This window comes from Quercus lobata, chromosome 4 (assembly GCF_001633185.2).
Source record: "Quercus lobata isolate SW786 chromosome 4, ValleyOak3.0 Primary Assembly, whole genome shotgun sequence".
Lineage (NCBI taxonomy): Eukaryota > Viridiplantae > Streptophyta > Magnoliopsida > Fagales > Fagaceae > Quercus > Quercus lobata.
The window spans coordinates 76,885,625-76,902,250 of NC_044907.1; the positions used below are offsets into that span (position 1 = coordinate 76,885,625).

A 16,626-nucleotide genomic window follows, 5' to 3' on the forward strand; every position below is an offset into this window, starting at 1 on the left:
ATCCTGATGATGTCCAAGCGGCCTCTGAGCAGGATCCGGTGGTGCCTGATGCCGCATCTGTGCCTGATATGGCGAAAGATCATGTCACGGACTCTTCCATAGAGGTTCCTCCCCCTCAGCCCGAGTCAAAAGAAGATCCTCCTGCCCAGGCTTAGCTCTTTAGGCTTTTTTTTTTTTTTAAATGAGAGTCGTCCTGTTTTTTCTTTATTCTTTTGTAAGGACCTCTTTTTCTAATATACTCGGAATACTAATATGAAATATTCGCTTTGCTTACTACGGATGTATGCCAGTAACGCTCTTTTTTCTTTTTTCCCTTTAAACATTTGCAACGATGTAGATACAGGTAAATGGTCAAAACGAAGGGGGTTTTTGGGTTGCGATGGTGCCCGACTGCGCGAACGCCTTAAAATGATTTCCTTTAAGTAATAGTCCCCCAATCTATCATATGTAATAATTTCCCCTAAGACTGTGGTCCGAGGAGCCATGCAGGACTAGGTTCTGTTTAAAACTATGAATAGTTGCCTTAAGTATTAATTTCCCCTTAGTCTGTGGTCCGTGGAGCCATGCAGGACTAGGTTCTGTTTAAAACTTATATGAGTAATAATTTCCCCCAAGTCTGTGGTCCGAGGAGCCATGCAGGACTTGGTTCTGTTTAAAACTACGAATAGTTGCCTTAAGTATTAATTTCCCCTTAGTCTGTGGTCCGTGGAGCCATGCAGGACTAGGTTCTGTTTAAAACTTATATGAGTAATAATTTCCCCCAAGTCTGTGGTCCGAGGAGCCATGCAGGACTTGGGTTCTGTTTAAAACTACGAATAGTTGCCTTAAGTATTAATTTTCCCTTAGTTTGTGGTCCGTGGAGCCATGCAGGACTAGGTTCTGTTTAAAACTTATATGAGTAATAATTTCCCCCAAGTCTGTGGTCCGAGGAGCCATGCAGGACTTGGGTTCTGTTTAAAACTACGAATAGTTGCCTTAAGTATTAATTTACCCTTAGTCTGTGGTCCGTGGAGCCATGCAGGACTAGGTTCTGTTTAAAACTTATATGAGTAATAATTTCCCCCAAGTTTGTGGTCCGAGGAGCCATGCAGGACTTGGGTTCTGTTTAAAACTGCGAATAGTTGTCAGTAGCCCAGCAAGCAGTGGATAATCATGAAAGAAAACGCATGCTAAGCCATTCTCATTAATAATAATATCTTCTGAGGTTATTTACATTCCATGGTCGGGGTACAGCTTTTTCATCTAAATCCTCTAGGTAGTAGGTGCCTATTCCGGCCACGGATGTGACATGGTATGGTCCCTCCCAATTGGGCCCCAACTTGCCCCAAGAGGGGTTCTTTGCGCTGCCAAGAATCTTCCTCATCACGAGATCACCTGGACCCAGAGGCCGTGGTTTGACGTTAGCATCATACCCTTGTCTCAGCTTCTGGTGATAATAGGCCATGTGAATCATCGCTTTTTCCCTTCGTTCTTCGACTAGGTCCAGACTCCGTTCCAATAACTCGTCGTTATCGTTTGGGGTAAATGATCTAGACCTTAGTGTGGGAAAGTTGTTCTCAATCGGGAGCGCGGCCTCAGCCCCGTAAGTCATCGAGAAGGGGGTCTCACCGGTCGATCGTCGCGGCGTCGTCCGATAAGTCCATAAGACGTGGGGGAGTTCTTCTACCCATCTCCCCTTTGCCTCGTTCAGTCTCTTCTTCAGTCCGTTCACTATGACCTTGTTCACGGCTTCGACCTGGCCATTCGCCTGAGGGTAGGCGGGGGTGGAATATCGGTTGATGATTCCAAACTCGCGGCAATACTCCCTAAAGTTTTTACTGTCGAACTGCAGACCATTGTCGGAAATGAGTGTACGCGGAGTCCCGAAGCGGGTGATGATATTCTTCCAGATGAATTTTTGGGCGTCCACGTCCCTAATGTTGGCCAATGGTTCAGCCTCCACCCATTTAGTGAAGTAATCCGTTCTGACTATTATATATCGCTTGTTCCCCGCGGCCTTGGGGAAGGGTCCAACTAGATCAAGGCCCCATTGTGCGAACGACTATGGACTCGAGAGGGGGTTGAGAACTCCTCCGGGTTGGTGGATATTCGGGGCGAATCTTTGGCACTGATCGCACTTCTTAGCGTATTCTTGGGCCTCTCTCTGCATGTTCGGCCACCAATACCCTTGGGTAAGTGCCCTGTGCGCCAGCGATCTTCCTCCGGTATGACTTCCACAAATCCCCTCGTGTAACTCCTCAAGTAGAGATTCGGATTCCTCTGGAGGCACGCAGAGTAGGTACGGTCCAGAGTAAGAGCGTCGATATAGTTTGTGGTCCTCTGACAGCCAAAACCGAGGAGCATTCCTTCGTATCTTCTTGGCTTCCAATTTTTCTTCCGGCAAGACGTCGTTTTGAAGGAAGTTCTTTATGGGATCCATCCAGCTGTGACTCTTTCTGATCTGATGGACTCTGGCAGGGCCTCTGCTGATGGGACTTGCCTGGGCTAGATCTTCAACCAGGATTACTCGCGGCAGATTATGTGCCGAGGACGTGGCGAGAGTGGCCAGCGAGTCTGCATGGGTGTTGACACTCCTGGAAATGTGTGTCAGATTGAAGGACTTAAAATTCGTTTGCAGCTGCTTGACTTGTCCCAGATACTCCTGCATCCTAATATCTCGGGCTTCCAGCTCACCCATCACCTGTCCGACTACCAGTCTGGAGTCCGAGAACGCTTCTATTATCCTTCCGCCCAACCTTTGAACCATCGTCATCCCTTGAAGTAAGGCTTCGTATTCGGCTTCATTGTTCGTAGCCGAGAATCCTAGCCTTAATGATTTTTCAATGGCAGCACCGTCCGGGGATATTAAAACTATCCCAACTCCTGACCCTCTCTGGTTGGCTGCGCCATCTACGTAGACCTTCCAATGCGTGTTCCTCCCGGTTGAAATCGCACCAACCGACTTTCCATCCATGTCCCTCTCCTCGGTTATTGTTTCTATGGAGGGCTCAGCAAACTCCGCTACCAAGTCTGTGAGGACCTGTCCTTTGATGGAGGATCTGGGCATATATTTTATATCAAAGGCTCCCAAGAGCGCACTCCACATGGCGATCCTTCCTGTATAGTCAGCGCTTCGAAGCACTGCTTGGAGGGGAAGCTGAGTCAGAACGATGATCGTGTGCGCCTGAAAGTAATGAGGAAGTTTTCGGGTTACGTGCACTATTGCCAGAATTGCCTTTTCTAAAGGTAGGTATCGCACCTCGGCCTCATGTAGTGATTTGCTCACATAGTACACCGGTCGCTGCACCCCATTATCATCCCGTATCAGTACCAGGCTTACAGCGTGGGGAGCTACGGCGATGTAGGCAAACAACACCTCATCTGCCTCAGGGCTGGACATGATGGGTGGTCGGGACAGGTAGTCTTTGAGTTGCTGGAAAGCCTGAACGCAGTCCTCCGACCATGTGAACTCTTTCCACTTGTTTATCAGGAGGTAGAAAGGCCGACATCGATCCGCCGATCTCGATATGAACCGGTTCAACGCCGCGATCATACTAGTGAGCTTCTGTACTTCCTTCGGATTCCGAGGAGCCTTTAGGCTGTTAATGGCTTTGATTTGATCGGGACTTACTTCTATTCCCCTGTGGGTGACCATATACCCTAGGAATTTCCCAGACCCGACCCCGAACGAACATTTGGAGGCATTTAGCCGCAGCCGGTGCTCCCTTAATATAGTGAAGATTGTTCCGAGGTCCTTCACGTGCTCGGACACCCTTCTACTCTTGACCACCATATCGTCTATATAAACCTCAATGATCTTGCCCAGTTGTGGTTCAAACATCCGAGTCATCATCCTTTGGTAGGTTGAGCCTGCGTTCTTTAGCCCAAACGGCATCACTTTATAATGATAATTTCTTATGGGCGTCATGAAAGCCGTTTTCTCTTGGTCCTCTAGCGCAAGGGGTATCTGATGATAGCCTTGGAAAGCGTCCAGGAAGCTCATTCGAGGGTGCCCCACGGTTGCATCCACCAATCGATCAATTCGGGGTAGGGGGAATGGGTCCTTCGGGCACGCCTTGTTTAGGTCCATGAAGTCTACGCAGACCCTCCATTTCCCTGTCTTCTTCTTTACCACCACAGTGTTTGCCAACCACTCTGGGTAAAAGACCTCTTTGATAGCCCCCGCTCTTTTTAGCTTTGCCACTTCGTCTTTTACGGCACTAGCATGTTCCTTTGAAGGGCGTCGGGGTGGCTGCTTCTTCGGAGTGGAAGAGGGGTTGACGTTCAGGTGGTGACAAATAAGGCTAGGATCGACGCCCGGGGCGTCGTAGGCGTCCCATGCGAACACGTTGACATTTTCTCTAAGAAATCTGACCAGTTCCTCCTTTTCTTGAGAGGGCAATTCAGAGCCGACCAGGAAGAACTTCTCCGGGTCGTCGTTGACAGCGATTTTATCTAAACTTTCACACCTTATCTCCTCGGCCAGTCCGTCGTCTTGCTCTGCCGAGGCGGCTGATTGCTATAAACTTTCAGGGGCCAAGGACTCGGCAGGGGGCCGATGTAAGACGGCGGCCACCATACACTGCCTGGATACGGCCTGATCTCCTCGGATCTCTTCTACTTGTCCTTTGGATGGGTATTTCACTTTCTGATGAAGTGTGGAGGTTATGGCTTCCAGGGCATGGATCCATGGCCTGGCGACTATCGTGGTGTAGGGTGAGTAAGCGTCGACGACGATAAAATTCACCTCCACCACCTCCGCCCCAGTCTGTACGGGTAGTCGGATTTGTCCTTTTGGCGTAACCATTCTTCCCTCGAAGCTGAGAAGGGGGGAGTCATAAACTGCCAAATCTTCTGGCTTCAGGTTCAGCCCCTTGTATAGATCAGGGTACAGTATCTCTACTGCACTTCTCGAATCCACCAATACCCTTTTCACATCAAAGCCCCCAATCCTCAGAGTGACCACCAAGGCATCATCGTGAGGTTGAATAGTTCCTCTCTTATCCTCATCCGAGAACCCCAGTATCAAAGAGCTTCCCTTTTTTGTCCTTTTGTGTTCCCTTTGCCTGCTCCCGGAGGGGAGCCGATCAACAGCTAACACCCTGGGGATGGGTGGTCCCGTTCTTCCTGGTGCGGCGAGGATGACATGTATCGTCCCGGTGGGTGGTCTTAAGGTCACGTCCTTTTGAAGCTCTTGTGTTGCTTGGCTGGTGTGGCCACTTGGCGGGTGCAGCAGGTGACGTAACTTTCCTTCTCGGACCAACTGATCTAGATGATTCCACAGATTCCTGCAGTCCTTAGTAGTGTGCCCATGGTCTTGATGATAGTGGCAGTACAGGTTCTGGTTACGTTTGGAAGGGTCTCCAGCCATCTTTCCCGGCCACCTGAAATAGGGCTCATCTCTTACTTTCTCCAGTACCTGTTGTACGGGCTCTCTGAATATGGCATTCACTGTTTGCGGGTTACTCTGCCCAGCCTGTCGCGAAAAATCTTTCCTCGGCTGACCAGGGTTGTGCCGTTCCGACCTGAAATCATTTGCTTTGGGGTGGATAACCTTCTCCTTTCCCTTCCCTTGTAGCTGATCTTCCTCCACTCTTTTGTACTTGTCTATCCTATCCCTCAACTGATCAACGTTGGCGACCGGTTTACCAGTGAGGGATTTCCTTAAGCCATGGTCGGTGGGGAGGCCGCTTTTGAATGTGCTGATAGCGACAGCATCATGGTTATCATCCAGGTCATTATATACTTCCCAGTATCTATCGGAGTATGCTTTCAGAGTCTCTCCCTCGTCCATGGACAAGGACAATAGCGAACCGAGGGGCCTGGGGACTCTGGTGTTGGTGATAAAGCGGGAGCAGAAATCCCAAGTGAGCTGCTTGTAAGAGCTTACGGAATTTGTCTTCAGGCCGTTGAACCACCTCATCGCCATTGATCCCAAGCTAGACGGGAAGATTTTACACATGAGGGCTTCGTTTTGCGAGTAGATCGCCATCTTTTGGTTAAATTGGCTCACATGCTCTACCGGGTCTGATCGACCGCTATAGATGGCGAATGCTGGTTGGTTGAACCGTCGAGGCAGCTTAGCCCCTTCAATTCTATTCGTGAAGGGGGATCTTGAAACCTGATCCAACGCCTTCTTTATGGCGTCGTTTCCCGAACCCTTGCTAGATGTGCTCTCATACTTCCGCACAGGGCGTGGTTCCTTTTCGTAGGTAAAGGTTTCACTTGGGGGGATCCTTGACCTCTGTCTGTAACTCGCATCCTCCGCATTAGAAGATTCGCCTGAGTCAGAGGGAGATTGTCTTCGCCGCACGCGCCGTAACTCCCTTTTTAGGTCATCTATCTCTCGCTGCATGGCCTGGTGACTATTTCGCCTTTGAGACACGTGACTTCCTATCTGAGTGTGACTCTGGCTGGTCCGGGTAGTATGCATATTTCCCTCATGGTTTCCCCTGGGGCCTGGGTTGACGGGGTTATTTTGCCTCTGGGACTCGGCGGGTTGTGTCCGTTGGGAATTAGCCTCGTGAGGACCCTTCTGGTGCGGAGCCAGTTCTGCCATGCTCGATCGTTGCACTAGCTGATGCTTTAGTTCTTCCCACAGACGGCGCCAATTGTAGTTGCACGATTTTCCTGGCCCAAGTTCTATTGATCAGGCCCTGGCCTAAAGCGCAACCCACAATAAATATTTGTAGAGGATGGGTCAAAGAACTCAGCTTCAGTGAGCCTATTCGGTCTAATACATGGACAGTATTGCTGCAGAAAACCCAAGCACAAGAATGGATCTCTCACGTATATTTCTATTTCTTTAGTTCCTCGTACAGTATTTTTCGTCCCCTTCTTTGTGGGACTCCACTACATTATATAGTTCCTCTCCTCTCATCTCAGCCTTACACTTGTTGATCATCCAAGCATCTACTTGAGTACCTGTCCCATTAGGCGCCCTCATCTCTCCCTTTGTGAGTTGCAGAGGCCAAGGCGGTACTGTTCAGGGGTCATTTCCTCATTAATGCGGCCAAGAGGGTGGTTAGGGCGCAATTAATGTGGTGGTAGCTCCCCATGAGATATTTTGGATTTTATTCATTTTATATGTTGGGAGGACGAACTGAAGTGGCTGGGGAGAGTTCCTCGTCTGGGTTTCGTGATGTCCGAGGAGGAATTACTCCTCGAACAGGCTTCCTTGGCGTTTATTGGGGTTGAGTAATGCTTCATACGTGGTTTTTCTTCGGACAGGACGCTCCTCGGACGGGCCTGAATTTGGAATGGCCCATTATTTCTGGGCCGGGCCCCACACCCACATTGAAAAGGTGAGAGAAAATTTTTATTATTTTTAATTGTGGTGAATCTGGTGATTAATGGGCTAATATGTATTGATTTAGATATTGGGCTAGATACGTGCGCAAGGGGGAGGTGAAGGAAAGAGGTGTCATACGACATTTGTTGGGCTGTCATATCTTGGGGGAGACAAGTTAAAGAAGGTATTCATTGATTACAAAGTTTAGTCAACTAAAGGCTTGAATCTCTTTAAAGAAAGCGAGTGCCGCGCCTCAGTCCAAATAGGGTTGTGTATTTTCTAATCTCAAATAAATAATATTTAAAAGTATTTATTCAGTTTCTCTTTGTATTATTTTCATTATTATTGTGTTTGCACCAACAATTTTAAGGAAAATCAAACACATCGAGCCTACACAAGAGAAACCAAATGAGAGTGTTGGAGATCTCAAGATTGGAGATAATCTAGTGGTAGTTGGCATTGTGGATAAACTACCACAATCTTGGAGGGAGTTCTAAAAGACTTTGCGGCACAAACAAAAAGAGACATCCTTGGAGACTTTGATCACATGCATCTGTGTGGAGGAGGAGGTTAGAGGACAAGATGCACTCATGATACAAGAGAGCAATGATAATTCCACCACGAAGGTAAACCTTATTTCTACCAATAATATGCCCAAAAATCATTTTCCTAGAAATGTTCAATTGAAGCCTAAAAAGAAAGTTTCAAAAATAATAATAGACCTCAAGGAAGGGGAAACCCAAATAAAAATAACAATGAGAACTAAAGACCCCCTTCACAAGATCAATTTAATAGATCATGTGTTGTCTATGGCAAGAGTCGGCATATTGCTCAATTTTTCAAATTTTGGAAACGTGAATTTGTTCCACAAGCTAACATAAACGAAGAGCCTTTAGTGGCTATGATTACAGACATCAATATGGTGCAATATGTTGAAGGGTGGCGGGTAAATTCTGGTGATAATAGGCACATCTGCTATGACAAAGATTCGTTCAAGTTGTACATTTCCTTTAAAGAAGAAAAAACTATTATGCTTGGTGACTCTAGCAAAACCAAGGTTCTTGGGAGTGGTGAGGTCGATTTGAAATTCACTTTTTGATGTGTGTTAATATTGAAAGATGTGCTTTACTCTCTATCCATGAGGAAGAATTTGATGTCAAGCTTTTTGCTTAACAAGGCTGGATTCAATCAGACAATGGAATCTGATAATTATGTAATCACTAAAAAGGGATTATTTGTGGACAAGAGTTATGCTTGTGATGGGATGTTTAAATTAAATATTGAGAATAATAAAACATCTACTAGTTCAATTTATATGCTTTCTTCTATTAATTTTGTCATGTTCGTTTGTGTCATATAAATAGTAGATATGTGGGAATCATGAGTAGTTTAGGATTAATTCCAAGACTGTTAAATTTTTTTGAAAAAGGCAAAACTTGTAGTCAAGCTAAGATTACAAAAAGGCTTAATAAAAGTGTTGTAAGATATACTGAATTGCTTGAGTTAATTCACTTTAATTTATGTGAATTTGAGGGAGATTTAACTAGTGGAGGAAATAGATATATTATCACTTTTATTGATGATTTCTTAAAATATACAACTGTTTATTTGATGTAACTGGCTAATCCTTTGACAACTTGCACTTTACTTGTAATTGGGTAGATCTAGGATGGGCTTAGTATTTCAAGAAACAAGTGTTCAAGTTTAGTGTTGAAGCCATGCAAGTTTGACCAAGAAACAAGTGAAGAAGTGCTATTTATTAAAACTCGACAGAATAATTTCTATCGAGGATTAATGTTAAAACTCAACAGAAGTTGAATCTGTTGAGAATTACGAAATCAAAAATTCTAGATCTGATTTCACGCATATCCTTGAGTATTTGTATAGGGTTTCTTTTCTCACAACCCTAGACATATATAAGGATTATTTTAAGGACCGTCTCAAGTGAAGCAAAGTGATAATACATGCATATTGTGACCGGAGACAATTTGCCCTAGTTCATCATATTCTCTCTAGAAGCTACTGCGTCTTTGCACCAAGGGTTTTGTAACCAATGAGATTCTTGATCTTCATTGTTGGATGAACTGAAGAACTTTGTAGCCAACATCTTCCTCAAGTTGGTGTGTTAGTCATGTACTGGGATTTATGCATCATTGGTTAGTCACGTACTAGGATTTGTGCATTGAAAGGAGAGATTACCGCTACATTACATGTCCAATTGGGTATTAAGGTAAGGGTTCAACTATAAGTTGGTATTAGGTACTGAGATTTCTTTTACTTGTAATCGCTTGTTTTGATAATAGTGGATTTTTAGAAGTGGTGACCTTAAATTCACCCAATGGGGTTTTGCCTTGGTGGTTTTCCCCATTCGTAAACAAATCACTTGTGTCAAATTTATTTTCTGTTGCGTTTAGCTTAGTTGGTAATTTGTTTATCTTACCACACTTATTGCATGTAATTGAATCTAATTAATTCACTTGGATAATTAATTGATTAATTTACCAAATGGGTCAATACATTTTTGGCCTATCAAAAAATAAAAATGATGCTTTTGAAAAATTTCAAGATTTTTTTAAAAGAAGTTGAAAATCAATTTAGTAGAAAAATAAAAAGAATAAGAAGTAATAGAGACCGTGAGCATGAATCAAGTGCATTCAAACCCTTTGTCTAGTCTTTGGGAATTATCCATGAAACTACTGTACCATATTCACCTGCTTCTAATGGTGTGGTTGAAAGAAAAAATAGAACCTTAATTAAATTAACAAATACCATATTAATTGAATTTGGTGTACCTTTACATTTTATGGGATGAAGCAATTTTAACTGCATGTCATATTTTGAATAGGGTGCCACATAAAAAAATCACATACCACACCTTTTGAGATGTGGAAATGACATAAGCCAAATTTGAGATATTTGAGAATATGAGGTTGTCTTGCTTATGTAAGGTTTACTGATCCTAGGATACCTAGATTAGGTATAAGAGTTACTACCTGTGCTTTTCTTGGTCATGTGATTAACAGTGTAGCCTATAGATTTTTTAATCTTGAAAAAAAAAGTAATTTTTGAATCTGGTGATGCAATTTTTCATGAAGAAATTTCATTTTAAATTGAAAAATAGTGAACCTAGTTCTTCTATTTTTGAACCTAGTTCTTCTACTTTTCATTTACAAAATCAAATTTTTTTGGGAAAAATGTCCATACACCCCTTAAACTTTCAACTATTGGCCAAAAGACCCCCTTAACTTTTTTATTGGCCAATTTACTCCTTAAACTATTCACAACTGCCAAATTAATACTTCAGTTAGTCACACATTAAAACACTAACAGAATAAACACATGCCACTGACGTGACTTTTAAATACAAATTGAAAAAAACCCAACAGAAGAGAAGAGAACCAGGTCCAAGTCCGGTAGAGAGAGAGAGAGAGACTGCACGCCGTTCATAGCCACTGCCGAGCTTCTCTCCACCATCTTGCCGCCCTTGTCCCGGCAGCGCCTTAGTGGTTCCGTTGCACTGTTCAATCTGGGTATGTCTTCATTTTTTTTTTCTTCTTACGTCTTGCTATTTAAATCTTCTAAGAACTTTTATTTTATTTTTTAATCTCCATGTGCGAATTTTTATTGTAGAAATTCTTGTTTTGGTTTAATTTTTGGGTTGGGTCTCTATGAAATTCTTGGTTTTTTACTTTCTCCATGTGCCTTTCACCAACTGTTGCATTTGAGTATGCCATAGAGTTGTTTGATTAAATGCCTGAGAGAGATATGGCTACTGCTAAGGGGTTGGTTGCTTGGTTATTCAATTTTCCAAATATGCTGGCCTTCCAAGTTTCCCTTGCAACCCATTTGCTACAAAAACATATCAAACACAATAATTGGTTCTATAATGATCCAGAAGCCAATAACTAAATCTTCAATTAGAGAAATTTCATTAATTTTGTCACTTGCAAATATTCCTTGGATCCATCCAAGAAATAATGCAGAGCTACATAAGGATTGATCATGAACATCCAAAATCCTGTTCATGAATCCCTTGGTATTTTTAGTGTGTTCCAATTGGTCCAAACTTGCCATGTCTAATTACACTATAGAATTAGTGTAGCACTTTTCTTTTTTATTATGAGAAATAATGTAGTTATTCCATATGTTCAGGCAAGGTCACTTTGTAAGTAAGCCTTACTGTCTTAACAACCATCTTATGCAACATTTGCAATGACCAAGCACTTGATACTGAAAAATCATAAACATAGTTTCAAAATTTGCATTAAGTCACTAAAGATTTTACCTAGTTTGATCCAAATAAGTTTATTTTTTATGATAATTCATTAGTTGGGATACAGTGAATTTGATCACCGAATGTCTTTGTAACTCAACTGATTTAAGGTTTCTAAATACTACTGAATATGGATCCATTAAAAAGAATATTATTAATTTTTACATTTTTCTACTGTTGTTGGGTGCATCCTATTTTTTTTCCCCCCTGAAGATACTGGGTGCAGCTAAGTAATATTAATATGTAATATATAGTTTACTGTTAAAGATATGGCTTTTGGTTAGTGTTAAAGATACTGGGTCTCGATGTAATGATTCCAGCCATATGGTCTACTGACTAAGCCAACATATTGTAATATTTTGAATTATGTGAATTGAATTAGCAGCAATCATGCACATGTGCATGTGCAAATTGTTATATTTTTTTTCCCACTTTTCTCTATATTGTTTTTTTTTTTTTTTTTTTTTTTTTTTTTTTTAAATTATGTTTTCTCCAGCTCTTCTATTAATGTTCTTGTTAATTTTGTATTGTAGCCATGGATGAATGTCCACTGTCACTCCCTGGAAATTCACCTTCTTTGCCAAATGTACAAGCCCCTCAATCCCAATATGATTCTATTGAGGCTGATGGCCAATCTGAAATTGTTAATGTTCCAATTGATGTAGAGGATGATGAGGATGACGAAGATTACAATTTGAGTGATTTTTCTGAATCTGATGATGATATAATTGAAGATTTTGGTATGGAGGATGCTAGAATCAATAGAGCAATTGGAGGCAAGCATCCTTGAGGGAGTTTGGAATGGTGAAGGAGATTCAGATCATGGGGATAGTGATGAGTTAAGGAGTGTAGAAGGGTCATCTGATGATGAAGGGAATTCAAGGCCTAGGTTCCCTGAGTTTAACCAGCGCATTGGCATGGAAAATGTACAGCTGGTGAAGGATAAAAAATTTGCATCACATGTCGTCTTCAAGGAGGCACTAAAGGAGTGGTGTATTAAAGAAAAACATGATTTTGAGTATAAGCACAATGATAAGTGGAGAGTGACAGCTATATGTAAAAAAAAATGTGGTTGGAAGATACATGAATCCCAAATGGGAGATGCCTTTCAAATCAAAAATTTTAAGAGCATTCATACGTGTGGCGAGGATCATAAGAACAGTAAGATTTCTTCAAGGTGGCTAGCCAATAAATATTTGCCATTCTTTAGAGATGATCATACTTGGACAGCAAATGCATTGAAGGGTGTAGTGTTTAGGGACCATGAAGTTGATGTGACTTTGGACCAATGTTATAAAGCTAAGAGAATAGCCTTCAAGATGATACATGGTGCTAAGGAGAAGTAGTATGAGAGACTTTGGGACTATGCAGCTGCTATTAGGAAGTGGGATGTGGGTAGCACAGTGAAGATACAAACTGTGAATGATGTGTTTGAGAGAATGTATATTTGTCTTGATGCTTGCAAAAGGGGATTTTTAGCAGGTTGTAGGCCACTTATTGGGATAGATGGTTGTCATTTGAAGGGGACAACAGGGGGACAGTTGCTGGTTGCTGTTGGAAAGGATGGGAATGATAATATCTTCCCAATCGCTTATGCTATCATTGAAATTGAGAATAAAAGCTCTTGGACCTGGTTTCTACAATGTCTGTTGGATGACATCGGACATGTGGATGAGAATGGATGAGTCTTTATCTCAGACTGACAGAAGGCAAGAAACAATTAATGTGCATGTGAATTATTTATTTATTTTTTAAAAATATCATGATCTATAACCTGAATTTGAATTACTAATGTATATTTGTGTATTTTTGATGGCAGGGATTAGTAGAGACCTTTAAGGATTTGATGCCTAATGCAGAGCACATATTTTGTATTAGGCATTTACATGCAAATTTCAAGAAGGATTTTCCTGGGAAGGTACTCAAAGATGCAATGTGGAGTGCTGCTAGGGCAGCAACAAAGAATTCTTTTGACTTCCACATGGATGAGTTGAAGAATCTAGATGTGAAGGCATATGAGTGGCTTGTGAAGTTAGATGTGAGAACATGGAGCAGACATGCTTTTAATCCAAGAAGCAAGAGTGACACTCTAGTAAACAATATAGCAGAGTCTTTCAATGCTTGGATTTTGGAGGCTAGGGATAAACTAGTGTTGACAATGATGGAGATCATAAGAGTGATGTTGATGCAAAGGTTGCAAACCAAAAGAGATCATATGAGAAGGTATGTAGGGAGGGTTTGTCCAAGAATCTATAAGAAGCTTGAGAGGATAAAAAGCGAGGTTGGACATTGCATTTCTCATTGGAACGGAGAGTCCAAATATGAGGTGGAGTATATTTATGGTGGAAGATATGTGGTGGACTTGAATGAGAGGACTTGTGGTTGTGGGAAATGGGGATTGAGTGGAATCCCATGTTTTCAGGCTGTTGCTGCAATAATTGAGCATGGAGAGCAACTTGAGACTTATGTAGACATTGCTTACACTAAGGAGACATTCTTAAGTTGTTACCAATGGATGGTAAGCCCCCTTCCAAGCCATGAACAGTGGCCAAAAACACCCTATGACCCAATCAAGCCCCGAAAATTTACAAAGAAAGTAGGCAAGCGTAAGAAGGTAAGAAAGAGGGAGGCAAGAGAACCTATTAATGCATTTAGGGTGAGCAAGAAAGGAATTGCCATGAAATGTGGGAATTGTTTCCAATGGGGCCATAATCAAAGAACTTGTAAAGCTTCTGATAACCCCAACAAGAAGGCTTATAAAAAGAAAAAGAAAGGGCAATTAGGACAATCATCTACATCTGGAGTTCAAGGAAGTAAAAAATTATTGGTAAATTTCAAGTACTACTTTGTTGAACTTTTCATCCAAATTTCAAGTACTACTTTGTTAAACTTTTCCAACCTTTTTGGCTTTTTATAGGGTACTCAGCAATCAAATATAGGTGCTCAACAATCAAGTCAAAGTCATACAAAGGACAACACTAGTGGAAGTAAGAAGGATAAGGGAAAGGCTAAGGTTTAGTGGCAGCAAGAAGATAAATAATTTTTTAGTTCAATATTTTGTTTAGTGATACATAGCCTTCTAAAAATACTGATGGAGCCAGTATACTTTTTTTTTCAATATTGCTGGAAAAGTGTAATTATTGATTCATTGAGTGCTATTTTTTTGGCAAACAATATACCATTTGTAAACACTTATTTGATATTTCAATTCATGGCATATTGAGATCCTTTTAAGAATAATGATGGAGCCAGTATACTTTTGTTTTTCAATATTGCTGGAAAAGTGTAATTATTGATTTATTTTCTTAGAGTTATTGCATAAAGTTCAATTCATGGCAGATTGGGACACATTCATTTTTGGTGGTTATTGCATAAAGAGAAGAAGTACGCATCAACCAAATCACTCATACAACTTGAATCAAAATAAAGAGAAGAAGTAAGATCATCCCAAGATTGTTTACTTTCCTTGTTGACTACTTGAATTATTACAATGTCAAATCTACATCATACAACTCAAACCCTCCATAGCAGCCTCTCAATTTAATGGCTGTAAGAGAACCTATAACAGAAGGGGGACATATCCCATTGGCTTCTATTTTTCATTGCTCCTATATGACTTGAAACCTTTACAAGTATCAATGGAAGAAGAAAAAAATGTAACTATACATTTCTTCCATCTAAAGAATAGAAACAAATTTCATATTTCTTGCAGTCACAAGGTTCCTAAAGATCTGGTAGTGTTATCTTCCCACAGTTGTTGCGATCAAGCTTACTGAAGTGATCGCAGATCAGCAATATATCTTTCTCCCCAATCTTTCCCATCTATTTGAGCTTGTAAATTACATTCTCTGATTTGCTGAAACAATAATAATTGAAGTGCTATATAAATAGACAAGCTTTTAGTAGTCTTGATTCCAATTAGGTTAGTAACAAGGCCTCGATTCCAATTAAGTTAGTAGAATCATCAAATTGATAAACTATTATCACACATGGGATAAAAGGTTATAGATTAAAAGGTTAAAATGTCTAGCACCATTATCAACATGATTTGCTTAAGTAATAGCAGACAAATCCATAATTGCCATCATTTGCTACATTCTTAATGAAAACATGTAACACATACAGGCACGCACAAAGGAAACCAAGTAGCAGCTGCATAGTCCAAAAGATTGTTGACCAAAAGATGATCTAATAAAGGAGGCCTGGCCTTAAATAGAATGATGTGCATAAAATTGCTACCAAAACACTGGACTGAGTCTATATGAAACATCTTTCAAGAACATACCCAGATTGAACAGTGCGGCGGAACCACCAAGGCGTCGCTGGGACAAGGGCGGCGAGACGGCGGAGAGAAGCTCGGCAGTGGCTATGAACGGCGTGCAGTCTCTCTCTCTCTCTTTGCCGGACTTGGACCTGGTTCTCTTCTCTTCCGTTGGGTTTTGGATGTTTGGGTTTTTTTCAGTTTGTATTTAAAAGTCACATGAGTGACATGTGTTTATTCCGTTAGTGTTTTAACGTGTGACTAACTGAAGTATTAATTTGGCAGTTGTGAATAGTTTAAGGAGTAAATTAGCCAATAAAAAAGTTAAGGGGGTCTTTTGGCCAGTAGTTGAAAGTTTAAGGGGTGTATGGGTATTTTTCCCATTCTTTTTTTTTTTTTTTGGGAATAGAACCTAGATGAAGTAAAAGAGTTAGAGTTGAAAAGGATTTTGGTCCTAATTATTATGTATTTAATATTGAGGAAGATCCCCAAAATTTAAAAAAAGCTTTAACATCACTTGATACTATATTAAGGAAAGAGGCTTTAAATGATGAAATAGAATCTCTAATTTCTAATAGAACTTGGAAATTAGTATATTTTCCATCGGGTTGTAAGATCATAGAAAAAAGTTAAAACCAGATAGATCAATAGATAAGTCTAAAGCTAGAGTTGTTGCAAAAGGCTTTAAACAAAAAGTTGATTTTGATTTCTTTGAAACATTTTCTCCGGTAACAAGAATTACATTTATTAGATTGTTAATTGCTATTGCTGTAGTTTTTTATTTGAAAATTCATCCAATGGATTTAAAAATTGATTTTTTTT

The 16,626-nt window shown here is 41.2% G+C and overlaps 1 protein-coding gene across 1 annotated transcript; it reads left to right on the top strand.

Moving 5' to 3' along the window:
- Nucleotides 1-12,078: 12,078 nt before the first annotated feature.
- LOC115985841 lies at nt 12,079-14,562 on the top strand. The gene is made up of 5 exons (XM_031108743.1): nt 12,079-12,283; nt 12,354-12,599; nt 12,915-13,210; nt 13,363-14,370; nt 14,461-14,562. Exons 1-5 carry the CDS (start codon nt 12,079-12,081, stop codon nt 14,560-14,562), a joined length of 1,857 nt encoding a protein of 618 aa, XP_030964603.1.
- Nucleotides 14,563-16,626: the final 2,064 nt, after the last annotated feature.